Source organism: Giraffa tippelskirchi, chromosome 13 (assembly GCF_054371585.1).
Source record: "Giraffa tippelskirchi isolate mGirTip1 chromosome 13, T2T-mGirTip1v1.2.pri, whole genome shotgun sequence".
In the NCBI taxonomy this organism is placed as follows: Eukaryota; Metazoa; Chordata; class Mammalia; order Artiodactyla; family Giraffidae; genus Giraffa; species Giraffa tippelskirchi.
The window spans coordinates 100973162-100994310 of NC_137287.1; the positions used below are offsets into that span (position 1 = coordinate 100973162).

The 21149-nt window shown below is 48.2% G+C and overlaps 1 protein-coding gene across 4 annotated transcripts in view; it reads left to right on the forward strand.

The window, feature by feature from the left end:
- Window positions 1–21149, forward strand: part of BMP7 (bone morphogenetic protein 7) — an 84684-nt gene that overhangs the window by 14981 nt on the left and 48554 nt on the right. For all 4 annotated transcript variants that reach the window (XM_081559350.1, XM_081559348.1, XM_081559349.1 and 1 more), the window contains exon 2: window positions 18332–18524. In XM_081559350.1, the coding sequence (XP_081415476.1) occupies window positions 18332–18524 (193 nt within the window). The remainder of the gene's footprint in view (window positions 1–18331; window positions 18525–21149) is intronic.

Consider the following 21149-nt stretch of genomic DNA (forward strand, 5'->3'; position numbering starts at 1 on the left):
TTCTGTGGACATCCAGTGATGCACAGATACCCTTTCTCTTCCAGGTTGTTGGAGGGGCTCCTCCGAGTTTGAACAAACTCTTAGCTAAACAGATTGCTCCTTTGAACACTTTCTGGCATCTCTCATGTGGGGCGTGCATGCATACATGCTAAGTCTCTTCAGTCATGTCCAGCTCTTTGCAACCCTATGGACTGTAGCCTGCCAGGCTCCTCTGGCCATGGGATTCTCCAGGCAAGAATACTGGAGTGGGTTGCCATGCCCTCCTCCAGGGGAATCTTCCCTACCGAGGAATTGAACCCTTGTCTCTTACATCTCCTGTGTTGGCAGGCAGGTTCTTTACTACTAGTGACACCTGGGAAGCCCCTCGTGTGGGGCGGGCATCATGAATTCCCATCAAGGAGATCAAGTAGACTGCACAGCTTTTCCTAAATTTGCTTCATCCCAGCAGCCCCCTCCCTATCCTCTCTCTTTTTTTTTTTTAATCTCCTAAAACATCTCAGGTGGTAGCTAAGACTAGCTGTGGGGTCGGACATGAGTTAAATCCCACCTCTGCTACTTGTTAGCTCTGTGACCTTGGGCAGGTTATTAGACTCTAGGTCCCCATTTCCTCCTCTGGGTTCGTGTTGGTGCCTGCCTCCTGGGCTGCTGGGAGGATCTGTCCCCTCCAAGGTGGGGGGTGGTGGCGGTGGAGAGCTGAGCACAGAGCCCACAGGGCAGCAGGCGCCCCATATGTAACATTAGCGGCTGGCAGCAATGCTGTTACTTGCCCGGCCAAAACTCGGAGCGCTCTGGAGCTGGCTGGCCTGTGCAGGTCCTCCTGCTCCTCTGCCTGTTGTGTGGGACGGTGGGATGCACAGCCGCCTCCTTCTGGGGGTGGGAGCTGCGTAGACACGTATCCCACCTGCTGAGCAAGTGGGACCCGGGGTCAGGTGGTCCTCCCCTGGGTGGATGCCCTGTGGTGAAGTGCAAAACTGGTCTCTGTTGCCTGAGCACGAGACAAACCAGGAATCTGGCCTTCTTATTACGGATCCTGTTATACTAGAAAGTTGCCTCTTGCTGATGGTAATCTGTGTTTATCAATGCGGAGTTTGAAGGAAACACCCAAGGGTCAGGACTAGCTTTCGGTAAGCCCTCCAGCTTATGACACAAACACGACTATGGACTGGCCTATTTTAAAATCATAAGAATAATAAGACTTTTATAGTAAAATTATACTTTTTTTTCTGAACTCTGTCTATGTCAGACTTAATGGCATTTCCTGTGTGTGTGTGTGCTAAGTCGCTTCAGTCGTGTTCGACTCTTTGCGACCCCATGGACTGTAGCCCGCCAGGCTCCTTTGTCCATGGAATTCTCCAGGCAAGAATACTGGAGTGGGTTGCCATACTCTCCTCCAGGGGATCTTCCCGACCCAGCGATCAAACTCGCATCTCTTATGCCTCCTACATTGGCAGGCGAGTTCTTTACCTCTAGCTCCACCAGAAGCACAGCATTTCCTTGTCTCACCTCATTTTTTGAGGTGATTGACATTTCTCCACCCGAAATCAGGACCTACCCATATACCGGTCACTCATCAAATAGCATGATTTCTACATTTATTCTTATGTGTGAGGAAACCAGGGCTTGGGGGGTGACAAGTCATTTGCCCAGCTTTGGGGACAGCAGCTCTGCCTGGCTTGGAGTCCCAGGTAAAGGTGTGTGACCTCAAGCGAGTGACTGAAGCACTCAGGTGCTCCAGGCCCCAGCTTCTTCTTAGTTGTCTTGGGCTCCCATAACAGAACAACACTGCCTGGGCAGCTGAAGCATCACACGCTTATTTCTCACAGTTTTGGAGGTCCAAGATCAGGGTGCCTGCTTGGCTGGGTTCTGTTCTGTCTCTGGCTTGTAGACGGCTGCCCTCTGGCCGTGTCCTCCCAAGATGGAGAGAGAGCTCAGGCCTCTTCCTTTTTCTATAAAGGCTGTTGTGAGGATTTGGGAAGAGAGCCGAGCACGGTGCCCACATGGCAGCAGGTGCCCCACATGTAACATTAGCGGCTGGTAGTGAAGCAACTTAGCAGCAGCAGCAGCAGTGGTGCTGTCACTTGCCTGTCTTCCCAGCCCTTCATGACCTCAGCTAAACCTCATCATGTCCCAAAGCCCCTACCTCCTAATACTCTTCTGTTGAAGGTTGGGGTTCCACATATGAATTTAGGGGGGCCCAGGGCTTCCCATATGGTGCTAGTGGTAAAGAATCTTCCTGCCAATGCAGGAGACTCAGGAGACCCGGGTTCAATCCCTGGGTTGGGAAGATCCCCTGGAGGAGGAAACAGCAACGCACTCCAGTATTCTTGCCTGGAAGATTCCATGGACAGAGGAGCCCTGGCGGGCTACAGTCCATGGGGTCGCTAAGAGTCGGACACAACTGAACATGCATGCATGCACGCCAATTTAGTTCATAGCAGTTTCTCTCTTACATGGGTGGCTTAGGGACCAGGGCAGCAAGGATTAGATGGGATGAAGGCAACGATCTCTCAGTAAATGGGGGCTGCTCCTGCGACTGCCTTTGGAGCCCAGACTGGCTGCAGAGTCTCTTCATGGTCCTTCTGTGATGGTCTGATGTCCTGATTTGTCCTCATTGCGGATGCCTGTCAGTTCCTCTCCAGGTCCAACCTAGTCCTCACATTGAAGACTTTGCATTTTCCTAAGTGGGCTTGCCTGGTGGCTCTGCGATAAAGAATCCACCTGCCAGTGCAGGAGATGTGGGTTCAACCCCTGGGTCAGGAAGATCCCCTGGAGGAGGAAATGGCAACCCACTCCAGTATTCTTGCTTGAAAAATCCCATGGACTTAGGAGCCTGGTTGGCTACAGTCCATGGGATCCCAAAGAGTTGGACAGGACTGAGTGACTGAGTACATTCACCTAAGTAGTTTCACATTTGAAAAACTATATTTGTATTATTTATTCATCTCCCATTATAGATTTTGACGAGGCCTAGATGTTTTGAAAGTGTGTTGCTGCATTTGCCCTTTTGTAGGGGCTAGGCTGAAGGTAGTGGGTCAGACAGAAATTGGGCAGAGTGAAAATTACCCTTGGAATTCCTTAGGAAGATGCCACTTTGGAGATAGACACACTCTGCATGTTAAGTCCCTACTGCTGGATTTTCTTCCATCATTAGGATAGATTGTGCTTCTTCCATGACACATGAGATGACACAAGAAGCTTTAGTGTAGTGCCATATTGTACCAATATACTTATTTGTAAACACTAGCACCACTGGCACCACTTTCATGGACAGGAAGTACTGCAAGATATATACCTCCCAAACGCTACTCCTTGCTTCTGTGGACAGGAATGATGTCTCTTTTAGGATTTTTTCTAAGTTACAATACACCTGCCTAACAGTGGCTTCAGCTTTAAAAGCATATCAGTGTCTCCCGTAACAGCAAGTCTTCAGTGACATGATTCCATGTTTGGGGTAGCAGCTCAGTGATATCATCCAGGAATCCATGAACTTTCCTCCTTGCCTTCACCATCCTCAGATGCCTTATGGCTATTACCTCACAGTTACAAGATGGCTGCTGCAGCCCCAGACATCACATCTTCATATACTCCCACATTCAAGGCAAGAGAAAGGGGAAGGGCCCAAAGAGCTCTCCTTGCTTGCCTGTTTCCTGGCTTTCTCTAGAAGACGTCTCTGTAAGTCCCCTGGCCCAAACTGGTTCACAAGGCCTGATCTTGCTGCAAGGAAGGATGGAAAGTATGAAACTGGCTTCTGGCCCACACAGTAAAAGGGAAAGTGTGGGGATGGAAAGTGTGTTGAAAGTGTTCATTGGATAACCACATTCAAATATTAATAATCTAAGTTGTTTGTCTCTCCCTCTTTGTTTTTTCTATGTGGTGTGTAGTTGTATTTACACAGGTTATTTGCACATGATTTGACTCAACTCTAAACTATGCACAAAAAATTTGGAACCCTAAACTGGTTGCTTCCCAAGTGGCACAGTGGTCAGAAATCTGCCTGCCAGTGCAGGAGACTCAAGAGATAGGGATTCAATCCCTGGGTCAGGAAGATCCCCTGGAGAAAGAAATGGCAACCACTCCGGTATTCTTGCCTCAAAAATTCCATGGACAGAGGAACCTGGCAGGCTACAGTCCATAGGGTTGCAAAGAGTCAGACACGACTGAGCACACGCTCAATATATTGCTTCCATATTTAACAAGCTAGTTGCAAAGTCTCCATATAATAGTGTGCCACAGTGAATATATACAGAAAGTGGGTTGCATGTTGGCATTGATTCAACCAGACCCTCTGTAGCCTCTGGAGAGACTTCAGTTTCTCTTTAAAATCAAACCTGTGAGTAGGTGCACCTCTCACCCTGACTTTGAAGACTCTGTGGGATTCTGACCAACAGCCAGTTGTCTGCTGAAAACTGCTTTATCACTATCTCCTTAGACTAGTAGCAAAGATCTTGAAAGTGATCTGAGATGGTCAGCATCATTGTCCCCTGGAAGGAAGCAGAGGCCAGGTAGGGTTTGGACAGTTCTGCTTGTGAGATAGGAGGCTCCTATCTCCCTCTGGGAAGAGGATGAGCAGATCAAGATACTTAAGACATTTTAAGAATCTGTGTCATTGTTTATGAGCCGAGGGTGGAGGGCTGCTTGGACCCAAGGCCTGCCCATCCTGGTCAAAACCCTGTTTGTATCTTGAAAGCCTGTAAGAACTTTTTCCAGTAGTGGGTTCCAGGCCCATGGGTTACTTCTGCTTATTCCAAGAGAGATAGAAACAAGAGACCTCTGGTTGGTAGAGATGATCAGGGGGAAAGGATGTAGAGGTATTTTCAGAAATTGTTTCTGGGCAGTGTGTGTTTGCTGTGAATAACATTATATGTAACAATTCTTTGGTTGCAAACAAAAAAATATATCTTCAAACTGGTTTAAGGAGAGTAAAAAGAAAATCAATGCATGCTTAAGACTTGGGATGACTGATGCTGAAGGTGAAGCTCCAATACTTTGACCACCTGATGCAAAGAGCCAACTCACTAGAAAAGACCTTGATGCTGGAAAAGATTGAGGGCAGGAGGAGAAGGGGGAGACAGAGAATGAGATGGTTGGATAACATCACCAAGGCAATGAACATGAGTTTGAGCAAGCTCCAGGAGACAGTGAAGGACAGGAACGCCTGGTGTGCTGCAGTCCACGGGTCACAAAGAGTCAGACTTAGTGACTGAACAACAACGAGACTTTGGAAAGGACATAACAGCAACAGGTCCTTAGAGAGTCCAGGGGTTATTCACTCTAGGTCCATCATCTCTGCACTGAATAGCTTCCCTGTGACCTCTCTGCCTCACTATTCCTCTGGTACCCTGCCTATTGGGAGAAAGATGCCACCCACACCAACTTGTATTTATGGCTCTCTGGCTAGCCACATGTTTGCCTTACCAGCTTCCCTAGTGAGTTGGAAGGGCCATGAGATGCTGGTCTAACCAGTGAGATACAAGAGGAAATCTGCTGGGAGTAGAAAGGGATGGGAGGTGGTTTTGAAAATATTTTGCTTCCTGGTGAGTGACAGATAAACAAAGAGAACACTCTATCTTTTTCTTCCTTTTCTTACCTTGAATGTGGTCCTGTGAAGATGGGATGTTTGGAGCCATGGCAGCCATCTTGTGACCCTTAGGCAACAAGCCTAAGAACTAAACATCAACATGCAGACAATGGCAGGGCAAAAAGATAGAAGAAACTTGAGTTCCTGAGGACTCAATTGAGCTACTGCACCCAACTAAAATTCATGGTTAGGGACTCTTAGACAGCTTGAATTACATGTTCACTCATGAATCAGTTGGGTCTAGAAGGTAGACCATGCTACAAAGGTTAGGTTTCTGAGAGTTAGCCTTTGGCCCTTTGTGGCTGGATTGGGGAGTTGGAGGCGTGTATACTATCCAATTATTGCTAAGTTAGTCATAAAAATAGTAATAATCTTAGTAGCTAACATTTGTCAAGGGTGCTAAGCACCCTTTATCCTCTTGGCTTGTATTGCTTATTTAATTCCCATAAGAGCCATTTCAGGTGGGGGCTATGACTATCCTCCCTATTTTGGAGACTAGAAAACTGAGCACAGAGAAGCATCAGCTGGCCCAGAAAATGTATTTGAATTTGGGAGTCCAGTTACTTAATCTTGATCCTGAGCTGCACCTCAGGCTTCAAGGATGGGTTTAGAACAAGTGAATAAACAGCTTTGCTGTCATAGGGTCACAGGTCAGGGCAATAGGACGCCATGTAAGCATTTCCCAATTATTTGCTTTAGGTAAAATCTTCCATTTCTTTGATTATTGATGCTTCTGAAACCAAGAAGTCTTAAAATTGATAAAGGTGGGGCCTTCCCTGGTGGTCCAGTGGCTGAGGCTCCATGCTTCCAATGCAGGGAGCCTAGATTCAATCCCTGGTCAGGAAACTAGATTCCACATGCTGCAACTAAGAGTTCAAATGCCACAACTAAAGATCCTGAGCTGCAACTAAGACCTGGCACAGCCAAAAAAAAAAAAAATTGATAAAGATGTTACTATCTTTTCCCCAAAGAGTTAGTATTAAGTTAATCACACCTCTTAAAATAGGGGAACTATGGTGACAAATGCTTCTTGAGTAGAACTGGAGATGGATATAGCCAGCTGATACGTATTATTAACAAAATTTTATTGAAGTGTAACATGTGTACAGAAGTGCACAAATCTAGAAGAGTTAGGAATTTTCACAAAATGAGACACTTTCAGACACTCAGATGTCTGAGTACCAGTGCCCAGATGCAAGAAACAGAATGTGACTAGCTGCCAGAAGCCCTCACAGGCAGCTGCTGTCCTATCTTCTAATGCCACAGACTAGTTTCGCCTGTTTTAAATCTTCATCCATTTGATTGCACAGTAGTCAATCAGTCTTGTCTGACTTTTTGTGATCCCATAGACTGTAGCCTGTCAGGCTCCTGTGTCCATGGGACTGGAGTGGGTTGCCATTCCCTTCTCCAGGGGATTTTCCTGACCCAGGGATCGAACCCAGATCTTCTGCATTGCAGGCAGATTCTTTACCCTCTGAGTCACCAGGGAAGCCCTTTCGTACTTCTTAAATCCTACTAATCATTTCCAATGAGTTGGACAGATGACCCCTATTCAGACCTGATTCATGTAAACTGGACACTCACATTGGAAATCTGTTTGCAGTTACATTCAACAGAGGACTCACACTGTAATTACAGAACCATTGTTTGGTTTGATCTCTGATTCTCCCTCACTTACCAGAAATAGTTTCAAGGGACAGCAATGCAGTTTTCAGGATGTTTTGATAGTTCAGCTTGGGAAGTCAAGTTCAGTTTGTTAACATGTGAGCATGAAATGAATGAGGGTCTTTTTTTTTTTAAGATTTTAAAAAATGTGAACCATTTTTAAAGTCATTATTGAATTTGTTACAATATTGTTTCTGTTTTTTATGTTTTGGTTTTCTGGCCGTGAGGCATGTGGGAGCTTAGCTCCCTGACCAGGGATCGAACCCACAACTCCTACATGGGCAGGCGAAGTCTTAACCACTGGACCACCAGGGAAGTCCTCTGAATGAGGGTTTTGGTTTGCTGGTTTCCGCCAGACTCCGCCTGCTGGTCCCCTGGAGTGGCTTCTGCACGTCCCTTGATCGTCCTATTTGCAGAAAGGGAAGCCGATGCCTCTGTAATGAGAGTTTTGCTCCAAGTATGTGGGGCTTTAGAGAAGGCTCTTATTTTGAAAGGGAGATGGGAGCCCAGCATGAAGGAAACGCGGACAATCTCTTCCTTAGCTGCACCTGCACTGCTCGGGCCTAATGAGTTTAGGTTGATGGAACCCAGACCTCGGGAAGGATTATAAATTCTCATTTGATTTGATTTGCCTCTAAAATACCTTAAACCAGCTGTGCCTGCCCAGCTGACCCAGGAGTCTCTGGCTGCTTTGGGGGAAGGCCTGGGCAGGCACCCTCCTGTCCTAGGGGAGGGGGCGTGGGCTCCCGTGGTGCCTCTCCCACCCCAGCCACTCTGGGGCCTGCTCTAGGCGAGCATGTGTCCCTGCCGTGTCCCGTGATTGCTGGCCTCTGCCTCCTGGAATTCTCACCACGGCCCCATAACTGGGGGCTTCTTTGTGTCCCCATCTTAACGAAGGGAAAGCTAAGCCTCCTGGAGATGGGTTCACAGGTCCCCAGTCACTGCTGGCAGAACCCAAGTCTGAACCCAAGCTGTCAGGCCCCATCTCAGCCCAGTTTCTCTGCTGCTTCTCCAGCTGAGCAAGGCCACGAGGGGCTTTTCTGCCCTCCTAAGGGAGCCCAACTTCCCTGGTGGCTTAGTGGTAAAGAGTCTGCCTGCCAATGCAGGAGTCGCAGGAGACACGGGTTCGATCCCTGGGTCGGAAAGACCCCCTGAAGAAGGAAATGGCAACCCCCTCCACTATTCTTGCCTGGGAAATCGCATAGACAGAGGAGCCTGGCAGGCTACAGTCCCTGGCGTTGCAAAGAGTCAAACATGACTGAGCGACTGAGGACGCACACACGCATGCAAGGGAGCCCAAGGGGAACATTTCCAAAGATTGTTCACTAAGAGGACTTCCCTGGTGGTCCAGCGGCTAAGACTCTATGTTCCCAATGCAGGGGACCCGGTTTAATCCCTGGTCAGGAAACTGGAACCCACGTGAACCCACATGCTGCAACTAAAGATCAGAGATCTTGTGTGCCGCAACGAAGATCCAGCACAGCAAATAAATATTTCTTTTTAACAACTTGTTCACTAAGATACTTGAGAACTTGCCAAGTGCCAGGCAAGTGAGTGTGGTGGTTGGAACAGTGGAGAACAGCAAAATAGTCACAGTTAACATCGTTCAAGACTTTCCTATGCTCCGAGGACTCCTCAGACAATCTCTATTCTAGAGGTTCTCTAAGTGGCGTCCTTGGACCAGCAGTATCAGCATCTCCTGAGAGTCTGTTAGAAATGCAGGTTCTTGGGCCCCACCCCAGATCCCCCGTGTTAGAAAGACTGGGAGTCAGTCCAGCAGTCTGTGTTTTAACAAGCTCCCCGGCGATTCTGGAACACACTGAAGCTTGAGGATCTGTGGTCTGTTTTAATCCTATGCCAACTTAGTGAAGTCAGGGTTACTCTCCTCATCCTCGCATTTGACAGACAAAGAGTTACTTGCCCAAGTGCCCCGTGGGTGACAGAGCCTGGACTCAAACCCCATCCTGGCTCCACGTTCAAGCCTCGTACGCCCTGTGCCCTCTCCCAGGTCTTACTCTAGGAATTAAAAGCTAGAAGATAGTTAATAAACAGGTCAACAGGCCAATCAATCACGAATGCAGAGCATGAATTCCTAGGAAGGAAATGAACAATATGGGAGGGGAGGGGGTGCTCAGGGAGGGTGAATGGCCCACTCAGTGCAGGGGAGGGGATCTCGGTGCCGTGCCCCTGCCTTGCACCCCTGAACTTGGTGGGTCTGATGATTATCCAGCCTGAAGTCATCTAGCAAGTGACAAACTCCCAGGTGGCCCTGTGACCAGGGCAGGGGTCATCATGCCTGTTTTACAGACAGAACTGAGAGCCTTGGACCCATCTGTGTCCACTCAGGCCTCTCCCACAGCTCTGGAATTAAGTTCCCCCGTACATGTGTGCTAAGTCGCCTCAGTCAAATCTGACTCTTTGCGAGTCTACGGACTGTAGCCCTCCAGGCTCCTCTGTCCATGGGATTCTCCAGGCAAGAATACTGGAGTGGGTGGCCGTGCCCTTCTCCAGGGGATCTTCCTGACCCACTAATGGAACCCTCGTCTCTTGCATCTTCTGCATTGCAGGTGGATTCTTTACTGCTGAGCCACGGGGGAAGCCCAAGTTCTCCCTAATTCCATGCACTTTCTCACCCTGGGAACTTTCTGAGGAGCAACCTCCGGTGTATCTCTGAGAACATGTATTTGACCCTTATTAGCAATAAGCTCTATATCGTCATGTTGCTATCAGAAGCCAGCCCATTAATGCTGCAGAGCCATGCTATCCAATTGAAATTTCCACTATGATTGAACTTTTCTGTATCTGCTGCCCAGTATGGGCGCCCCCGGGCACATGGGGCTGTTTCAATTTAAACCAATTACTCTGAAAGAAATATAAACACTGCCACACCAGCCACATTGCAAGTGCCCAGTATATACACATGGTTAGTGGCTATCATACGGGACAGTGAAGGTGTAGAATTCAAGTTTAGGTTGAACCACATATAGGTCAAAATCAATAGAAATTTCCCAACTCTTTATGGTACAACCTAATAGAAGTGAAGATTTCCCTGGCGGCTCAGAGGGTAAAGACTGCCTGCAATGCGGAGACCTGGGTTCAGTCCCCTGGTTGGGAAGATCCCCTGGAGAAAGGAATGGCAACCCGCTCCAGTATTCTTGCCTGGAGAATTCCATGGACAGAGGAGCCTGGTGGGCTACAGTCCATGGGGTTGCAAAGAGTTGGACACGACTGAGTGACTGACACATACATACACACAACAGAAGTGAAAGGGGACTTCAGAACAATTAAATCCATTCCTTTGTTACAGAGGGAAGAACCGAGGCCCACTGAACCTGGGGTCCCACCCAGACACATGAGAGCCCAGTTGGGACTGAAACCAAGATTTCATGAGGCTTGTGTGTCTGTTAGCTCCGGTATTCTCAACTCCGTCTGGTTGGCAGTTGCGGCTGGACCATCCCCTGTAGTTCAGAGGATGTTTAGCAGTGTCCCTAGCCACTACCTACCAGATGCCAGTAGCACACACTCCCTAAATTGTTACAGGGGATGAGTAGGGGTAAGAATGCAGGCATTCATTGCCCAATAGCCCTCGGGGAAGGTAAGGGCAGGACAGAATTGCCCCAGGCTGAGAATCCCCAGTTCAGTCGAAATAGTAACTAGTTTCCATTCTTTCCCTTATTTTCAATTAGCCAAGGATGGAGAGGGAGTGGGGACCCAGAGATCCCTGGGGGTGGGTTCCCCCCTGGGGAGATGGGGTACTCATGGGGAAAGGGTGTCTGCCTTAGTTTATGGTGGAAAGGTCGATGGAAGCTTATAGCCCTTTTTTCTCTGCAGCTCTACTAGCGTCTGGGGCTTTTTAGGCAAACAACTGGCTTCAGCCCTAGAGATAATTAAACCCATCTTTTCTCCTTCTCCCCACCCCATCCCCTAAACCCTTTGGTCCATTCAATTCACAATGATAACATTGTTCGAGCAACACTGCACACATGTTGACACCGGAGTGTTTAATCTTGCGGTACAGTAATTCCCTGCCCCACCCCCACCCCACATCTGTGCAGCTGCCACGCTCATGACAAAAAGCCTGGCCGCCAGTGGGCTCGCCTCCGCGCCCCCTATCCTGGGATGCAGCCCCCGGCATCTAACAAGGAGGCAGTGTCTCTGAAGACCCTCTCAGAGCGCCCGGCGCTGGGGCTCCAGGTGGTCCTATTGGCAGCCAAAGCATTTGGTGGAAAGTTCGAGAGTTGAAGAGGCGGTTCAGGGGAGACAATGCTGCTTGTGTGCCCTCTGCCAGGCGGAGCCCACCCCCTGATTTGGGGAGCTGGGGAGGGATGATGGGGAGACGGGTTAATGCTACCCTGCCTTCAAGCTGTCAGCCTCCCTTGGGGTGACTCTGGCATGAGTGAGATTTACAAAGAGGGACCTGAGCAGGATGCAGTCTTCACTCTGAATTTAGCTTTTAAGTAGATTATTGTTGTGATCATGTCATGTGTGTTGAGAGCTTGAAGTATACTTCAGGGAGGTCTTTTTTCTTAATTTTAATTTTTTGGTCATACTGTGCAGCATGCAGGATCTTAGTTCCCCAACCAAAGATCGAACCTGTGCCCCCTGCAACAGAAGCATGGATTCTTAAACACTGGACTGCCAGAGAAATCCCAGGGGTGTCTTTTTTTCTTATCGTCTCCATGGCTAAGAGGTTGGCAGTGGTTCCTGGCATGAGGAAGAGAGTGTGGCTGAGTGGGGAAGCATTCAGACCAGCTGTGCGGCCATAGGCAAGTGACTTTACCACTCTGAGCCTCAGTGTCCTCATCTGTAAAATGGACACGATGTATGTGCTTACTTCTGAGCAGGGGTTTTATAAGAATTTGAGGAAATGTGTATGTGTGACATGTGATGTTGCATTCAGGCCAGTGGGAGGGCTTTTAGGCTGGTGACCATCTACCTCCCATCATTAAGATGGCTACTATCAAAACAGATCATCAGAAAATAAGTGTTGGTGAGAGAATGTGGAAAAATTAGAACCCTTGTGTGTTCTTGGTGCCTGAAAGAGTGCTCAATCACTGAGTCGTGTCCTACTCTGTGACCCATAGACTGTAGTCCACTAGGCTGCTCCATCCATGGGATTCCTTAGGCAAGAATACTGGAGTGGTTTGCCATTTCCTCCTCTGGGGGGATCTTCCTGACCCAGGGATCGAACCGATGTCTCCTACATCTCCTGTGTTGCAGATGGATTCTTTACTGCTGAGCCACGGGAGAAGCCCTGCATTTTTACCACGATTAAAAAATAAAAATTTAAAAATGATAGCTCTTACCTAGCTTGGGGGTTGGGTGGGTGTCAGGATTATAATCCAAGTGAGCTTTTATCAATTTCTCTCAGCTAGCAGGTCAACAGGGCTCTCTCCCTTATATTGGGCGGTCAAGAAATACTTGTAGAATGAATACAGTGTGGGGCGAGGAGACATCAAAATATTTTTGTGGCAGTGTTTATCATTTTAGACTTTTACGCAGTGTTGTTTTTCACTATGTTTAGGACCGTCTCCTCTCTTCTGTAAGAGCAGCAGAGTGTCTCATGCTCATGTTATTGAGAGAGCATTCTCCTGTAATGTCCGTTGCTATGCCTGTTCACTTCTCTAGAACTCCCGATTTATGGTATGCCTCTGGAGGCTTTTCCAAGCTCCTTAATCTTGCCATGATTAAATTCCAAGTAAATCTTGGAATGAATGAAGAACCATCATCGAATGTCACATCCCTGAAGCTGCAGGGCTGTAAATCACTAGGTGACAGCAGCCTTGGTAACATCAGCTCCAGTGAATTCTGGCCTGTGCCAGAATCTTCTGAATGGATCATATCCCCCTAGGACAGGAAGGAGATGGGGTTGAAAGCTTCAGAGTGAAATCGGGTTGAGGGGTGGAGATACTGGGCCAGGGGATCCTAAGCAGTCAGGGGTCTTTGAAAACTCAGCTCTAGTTTCTGGTTATATTGTGGACTTTGGTGGTTCTGCTGGTTCTCAGAGCCTCTTGAAAGGGGTTCAAGGGTCTGCCCCCGGCCCATAACTGGAGCTGTGTGGTCCAGACTGAGCTCCTGAGCGAGGAACAGACTTCTGATGCTGGACTTACAGTTTTTACTTGGAAAGTATTCCTTTGCTTGTACAGTTCTGGGTCCCCTCTCATAGATTAGCAGCATTTTAGGGAACAGTGAGAGAATCGCATAGTCTGGAAAGTTAACTAAGCTTTTTCTAAAAACCATAAAATTTTTGGAAGGAGCAGCTGGGCCATTAACTTGATTACTACTGTTTATCAAGTCTTCCTAGCCCTGGCCAGGAGAGCTGCTCAAGGAGGGAGTGGAGGCAGCCTTGTATGGGAGGACATTCCCCCCCAACCCCCACCCCCACTCCACGATGCAAATGTCTCTCATGTGCTGCTGGCCACAGTCTTGCTCTTTTTGCCTTTTCTGCATGGCTGTCTCGACCATGACCATTGTCTGGGGTCTCTGAGCAACTGATGACCAGATCCCGTGAATGGTCACCCTGCCCCTGTTATCTGAATCTGGCCCCAGGCTGGTCGTCTTATCTTGCCTGTCTCTGGTCCTGCTTCTTTCCCTGGGCTGAATTCTTCCCATGGCTGTGTTCTCCATCTCTCATGCAATAGTGGTCTGAGGCCACTACGTTTTTCTCTTGTGTGTGCCTTTCTCCCACAACATGTGATCCATAAATGCAATTCAACAGTCCCCAATTGGACACTCAAAAGTCCAGTCAACTTTCCCACTTGGATTTCCTGCAGGTCACCTCAAGTTTAACCTGTCTGCCTCCACATGCATTTTCTTCCTTCCTGCTTCACCTGTGTGGTTCTTCCTCCTGGTTGCGCCCACTGCTGGCATTACTGGCCACCAGGCACTCTGGGCTAGCACTCGGCTGCCCTTTTCTATGCCCCTTATTTCAAAATGCTTACCTTTGACCAATCTTTGATTTCTGTGCGTTCCCAGTCCTGCTTCAAGGTGTTTACTCCCTAGAGCTGTGTTCACCAAAAAGCAAGAATGTTCATCATGGCCCCAATTGTGATGGTCCCAAAATGGAAACTACCCAGATGCCTATAGAAAAGTCAGCTGTGGCCTGTCCATAGTGACGTCCAGTATAGCCGCTGAATGAGTGACTTGCTGCTCCACACAGCCACAAAGCAGGGGGGGCAGGGGGCAGACACGGTTGATTGAAGGACGCAGATGCAGGTGGGGAGACCCCAAGTGGGCAAAGTGAGTCTGCGCCGTCAGGTGTTCGAATGGCGGTCACCTCTGGGGACGAGCAAGGGTCTGGTGTTAGACAGAGGAGCCCTGTGAGGGTATCTTTGGCACTAGTCGGGAATGTGCTGTGTTCTGCTCTGGGGACGTTTGCGTTGAGAAAATTAACAGAATTTCATGAACACTTAGGGTCTGTGTGCTTTACTGCATGTATGCCATTCTAACAAATTATTGACTAAAAGACTAACAGGGAATTACACGAAGATGAATATACTGAATCCAGTAGACTAATGGAGCCCTACTAGGCATCAGGCTGTGTGGGACAATGGTGGTTCAGGATCGAGAGAATTACTGCTCCTGGCCCCAGAGCTGGTCAGAGTGTCAGCTTCTACTTGTACGTTATCCATGTCTGAAAATAGCAGCTTTCATGGTGGATGGCCACCTGGACACCCCCACTGTTACCTGGACATGTTTCCTGCCTGTCCATTTCCAGCTGTGTATATAATTGGGCAGGTTTCCCGGGTGGCTCAGATGTTAAAGAATCTGCCTGCAATGCAGGAGACCCTGGTTGGATCCCTGGGTCGGGAAGATTTCTGGAGGAGAAAATGGCAACCCACTCCAGTATTCTTGCCTGGAGAATCCCATGGACAGAGGAGTCTGGGGGGGCTACAGTCCATGGGGTCGCAAAGAGTCGGACATGACTGAGCGACTAACACTATATATAATTGGGCTCGGTTGTTTTGCTCAGAACTGCCTTGGTTGCAAAGGACAGCCACCTGACTCTAACTTACAAGGATCTTGTTGGAAGGATCTCCATGGGACTCACAAATTAGAAGGACTGAAACCCCAAACTTCAGGAAGTGTGGGGACCACCAGGCCAGGGGATCGAACTTGGAAGGCGTCCCCCTCAATTCTGAGCTCTGTCCTCCCAGTCCAGAATCTTCTTTCCCATGGACCAGATTTCTCTGTGAGGCAGTGTTGATGAGTGTCTGTCCAGGACATCGCATCCTTAGGGTTCAAGGCAGAGAAAACAAACAGGACTCTTTCCCACCAGGTACCAGCAAATAAAAGAAATCCTGTGTTTGGCCCAGTGAAGGGCTTGTGCTCTCTCATCCCCCAACTCTGGAGAAGGGGGTCATGGGACAAGATGGTAGCTCCCTTGGGACCATGTGGCTTGATTGGAAGAGCCATGATGAGGCTCTCCAAGAGAAAGAGATGGTGTGGATGTGGCACCCTCTGGTGACATCACAGCGAGCTGTGTCCCAGCATGAAATGATCCCCTAGGGAGCAGGAGAAATACTGTATTTTCTATATATTTTTTAATGTGTATAAGAATGTATGGTATCAGTTTATCTTTGTGTATTATTGTGTATTGACTATGCGTGCTGTGCTTAGTCGCTCAGTTGTGTCCAACGCTTTGTGACCCCATGGACTGTAGCCCGCCAGGCTCCTCTGTCCATGGGATTCTCCAGGCAAGAATACTGGAGTGGGTTGCCATGCCCCCCTCCAGGGGATCTTCCCGATCCAGGGATCAAACCCAGGTCTCCCGCATTGCAGGCGGATTCTTTACCGTCTGAGCCACCAGGGAAGCCCATAGTATGTGTATATCAGGGTGTGCATACCCCTAATTTTTAGTGTGTTAAGTATAGTTCTATTCTGAATACTTCCACTTAGGTACCCTGTAAATGTTTGCTTCCCTCTGCAAGTCAGCAACATGAGCTGCATTTGGTTATCATAATCCACTTGTGCAGAGGACACTAATTTAGTGAGGGGCACGCTTTTATGTTTTGTGTGATTGTAAATGGGAGGAGGCACCCCAGATGCTGAGAGGAGGCACCCCAGATGCTGAGAGGAGGCACCCCAGATGCTGAGAGGAGGCACCCCAGTTGCTTAGAGGAGAAGCCCCAGATGCTGAGAGAGGAGGCAACCCAGGTGCTGAGAGGAGGAACCCCAGGTGCTGAGAGGAGGAACCCCAGACGTGGAGAGGAGGCAAGACACTCCTGAGTGATGCTTGGGGATCAGGCTTGACCTAAATGTGGGGCAGAGATCTTGGCTGACATGGCAGAGGGTCAAGAGAGGAGACACCCACCTGAGGGGCCTCCTGTTCTTCTCCCCTTTACTGACACCCTCCAGCTCAGAATTTCCCCTCCCAGGGCCAGTTTTGGGGTTATTATTTGAGGCTTTTATCAAAGGAGGATGGTATAATTAATTGGCTTTGGGGACTGTCATGAGGCTGGTTACTGTCAGGATGGTTTTTCCATAATCCACTTTCTTTGGATTTATCTTTTGGTCTCAGGGATTTGGATCCTTTTAATCTTTTGAAGGTGAAAGTCCTATGTTCACATGTGTGATCTCTCTCAGTCAGTGGTATTTTGGAATACAAGGGGCTGTGGGAGAAAAAAACTGGATTCCTAGGTTCTGGGTTTCCTGAGGTAGCTTTTCTTAATGGACTCAGGGACATATCAACTCTGGACATTTATTTTAACTCAAGTCTTGGCTCATCAACTACAGTGATTTAACAACAGAGTGTAAAGACATAATTTTCTCCCTAAAAGTACAATTTTCTCCCTAAAAGTTTCTCCCTCCCTAACAGTTTAGTGGTGACTGATAAACTGTCTTGATCCCTGAGGTTCAAATTGTGTAGATTTTACACTGTGGAGTGGTGTCTATATAAAAAGGAAAGCTTGAGAAGATAAGATTTGGGATTTGGTTTGAACTTTGAATTAGTCACTGCTCTTCTTTTGAGAAATGCCTATTCTGACTTTGATAAATCACCAGATTCTGTGGGTTTCAGGAAGAATAGAATAATGTCATGGTTCATGCCTCTCATTGTCTTAAAATAATTAATGAAAGAAATTCACTTAGAAAGTCACCCCAAGGATCCTAAAGAAGTTTAGTTGGACAATTTATTCATTTATCTTTTTAAAAAAGAAGTCTTATAACCCTGATATCTCAACTGTCTTAGCAGTTAAAATACAGTTTATTTTGCACATTAAAAAAGTTGTATATACACCTGCTCCAGCAAACTGTATTTGTGATTATATGTCTGTGTTTTCTTTCTTCATTGCCTGTGATTTTAGTGATTGTACCTGTGTTAATATCATGCTTATTCAAACACATTTCTTTTCCACTTGATCTATTGTAATTTTTTTTCAAATAAAGCTATCATAGCTGAACTATGTAAATACTTGCATGCACATTTTATTTCTTTTATGGTGATTGTTTCTCTCAAAGCTCATTTGGGAGGCTCTGTAACTACGACAGACGCAGTTATTTTCCATTTGCCTGGCTCTGTCCTAAACGCCGCCTCCTGTGATCTTCCCTATGAGAAAAAGCCAGTGATAACCCTGGAGGAAGGGGCACACACAGTGGTCAAGTAACTTGGCTAAGACCTCAACTGGCACAACTGATACTTGGACTCAGGCTGCCTGGCTCCTGGGAGTGTAAAGGTTAAGAGTGTGGGTTTCAGAGTTCAGCCACTCACCTAACTTGTGACCTTGGGCAAGTTACCTGGCCTCCTTGAGCCTCAACTTCCTCATCTGTAAAATGGGGCTAAATCCTGCCTCCATGTTCCATCATGTGATGGCCAAGAGTGCTCATTGTGAGACCCATCACAGAGCATACGATGGGCAAACATGCATTTTTGTACTTTTGGGTTCTTCAGCTGTCTTCATTTGTAAACTGGGGGTCCACACCCCCATTCTCGGCTTGGCCTGGCCTGGAACAGGCAGTCGTCACCGGGGGTTGCCGGTTATAGGCAGGTCTCTATCAAGCATAGGCATGATGCTTGGACTCTGAGCTGGAGAGTGAAACGCAGTCACTAATGAGCTCTTGGTGCCCATGTGTGTTTCCTTCCCTTCCCAGTGGAACATGACAAAGAGTTCTTCCACCCGCGCTACCACCACCGGGAGTTCCGGTTTGATCTCTCCAAGATCCCAGAAGGGGAGGCCGTGACTGCAGCTGAGTTCCGCATCTACAAGGACTACATCCGGGAACACTTCCACAATGAGACATTCCGGATCAGTGTCTACCAGGTGTTGCAAGAGCACCTGGGCAGGTGGGTACCATCCCGGGGCCTGGGCAGGGTCCTGAGCTCCTCCTGAGAGGAGGCGGCGGCAGAGGAGGAGGCAGGGGCTGTCGTGGCTACTTCCCATGTTGTTGTTGTTCAGTCACTCAGTCGCGTCCTACTCTTTGCGATTCCATGGCCTGCAGCACACCAGGCTTCTCTGTCCTTTGCTATCTCCTGGAGTTTGCTCAAACTCATATCCGTTGAGTCAGTGATGCCATCCAACCATCTTGTCCTCTCTTGCCCCCTTCTCCTCCTGCCCTCGATCTTTCCCAGCATCAAGGTCTTTTCTAATGAGTCAACTCTTCACATCAGGTGGCCAAAGTATTAGAGCTTCAGCATCAGTTCTTCCAATGAATATTCAGGATTGATTTCCTTTAGGGTTGAGTAGGGGAGCACCAACCACATGCCAGGCTGTTTATCTTTTTTAGAGAAAGTGTATGGTATAGGTCGGTCTTCCCTGGTGGCTCAGTAGTAAAGAATCCACCTGCCAATGCAGGAGACGTGGGTTCAGTCCCTGGGTCAGGAAGATCCCCTGGAGAAGGAAATGGCAACCCACTCCAGTGTTCTTGCCTGGGAAATACCATGGACAGAGGAGCCTGGTGGGCTACAATCTATGGGATTACAAAGAATCGGACACGACTTAGTGACTAAACAACAACAATGGTGTATGTCGCCATTTCTTAAAACTAGCGCCATCAGCAGGTTGGGTTAGGAACAGGGACAGCCAGGAGAGCCTGGGGTTGTGTGACCCCCTGTGGATATTTATGGGTCATCTGGGTCAGTGTGTCTTTAGGGGGATGAAGAAGAGAAAGAAGCATTTCTGATAGTCTGCCTATCTCCCACGCATCACTGAAACCCAACATGTGATGTAAGGCCACCAATGAAAGTGGTTGTTTGTAATGAAATGTTTAGGGGATAAAAATCCACAAATGAAAAATAAACAGGCAGAGAACTCTTAGCCTTCCAAGAATCTTGAGGTCAGGAACTGGAAGCTTCTGTTGAAAGACTTTAATTTCTTGAGACCTTTTAGTTTTGTTTCAAAGTCCTCCAAGGGGTGAGAAGGCTAAGAGAATGAGCTGGAACATTCCCCTAACAGGGACATTCTGAAGTCTGGAGATGGACGCTGTCTAGGTTGTGCTACCCAGTGGCTGAGTGTTTGGACCTCTTGGGATGTCAGACCTCCCCCTTCCTACCACTCATCATAATTAATGGAAGGAAGACAGTGTGGGTGCCCCCTTTCTGCTGGACTGTTATGGCCTCTTCAATGGGAAAGGGAACCTGTTAGCACATTAGGCTTGGCAAGCACTGTCACTTGGGGGGTCATCTTAAATACTAGAAAACCAAGTTTTTCTTGAGTGTTTCCAGTGTTTTGCCTTAGTTAACTGTCTCTGCCCCCAGTTTCTTGAGTTCTTTCAAATCAGCAAGTATATTTGTGCATTTAAATATTTTTACAAATGGTATCTTATCATGCGGTGTCTCTTGCGCCTACATCTATCACTAAACCTTGATGATCTTGACAGTGAACCTTGTTGATCCTTCCACATCACTTCCCGGGGGTATCCTTGTTCTTCTCATCACCATGCATCTCTCATCGTGCAGATTGTACTAGAAGGTATTTAGCCAATTGCCTGTGCTCACACACTGAGCTCTCAATTTTTACGAATTATAAACAGCATGGGCTGTGTGACCAACACTTGCCTATCAGTCAGATACAGTTCTAGAAACGGAGTTGTGGGGTCAAGGGCCCACATGTCAGTAACTCTGATAGATTTGGCTGAACTGTTCTCTTCGGAGGTTATGTCAGTTTATACTCCCACCAGCCACATAGAGGAGGCCTGTGGCCCTATGGACTCCCGAACATGGTCTGATCACACCGTTCTGATCTTTGTCAGTCTGTCTGATGGGTGACAAATGGCATCTCAGTGTAGACTATATCTGCATTTTAGGGTCCCCACTTGTCTGCACTTTCCTGTACTGCCCCCCTGCTGGAGAGGATGACAGACCCTTCCGGTGGGAAGGAATGTGAGTGTGGTTCCGGGCAGGCAGCGACAGCCTTGGCAGTCACCTCCAAATCTTGCTGAAGGCCTTCAGAGGCCCCAGTTAACCTTGGCAGGCTGGACCCTGGCTCCCAGACCCAATTACAACAAGAAGCATTGAGTTCATTCCCCAAGGGTGACATATGTTTGCTCCGTACTCTCACAAAGCCCTTGGGGCTCTTGAACAAGAGCATATGTTTGACTTTTTTTTTTTTTAGTGAAGGCTGATGTACTGGGGGCGAGGCAGGTACCCAGAGGCTATTGGTTAATGGCACTCTATCGGTCCACTTGTGCAAACCTCGAGCCCAGCTCATGTTCTGGGCTTTCTGGCAGGCTCCCCAAACCTGCCTCAGAAACCTCCATCAAGAGGTTTAACCTCAGGAATGTGGCTGCCCCAACTGGGTTTGGCTGAGCAGGACTGCAAGGGTTGATTGGTGTCGCCTGGGTGGCTCTTCCTCCAAGATCTCCAGGCAGGAATGTGCTCCCCCTCCCTGGCCGGGTCGTTGGGGTCAGCTGGGATGCTGCTGATGTGGGTGGAGCTTGTTTCAGGACTGGAGTGTCCTCAGGCACTGCTCCT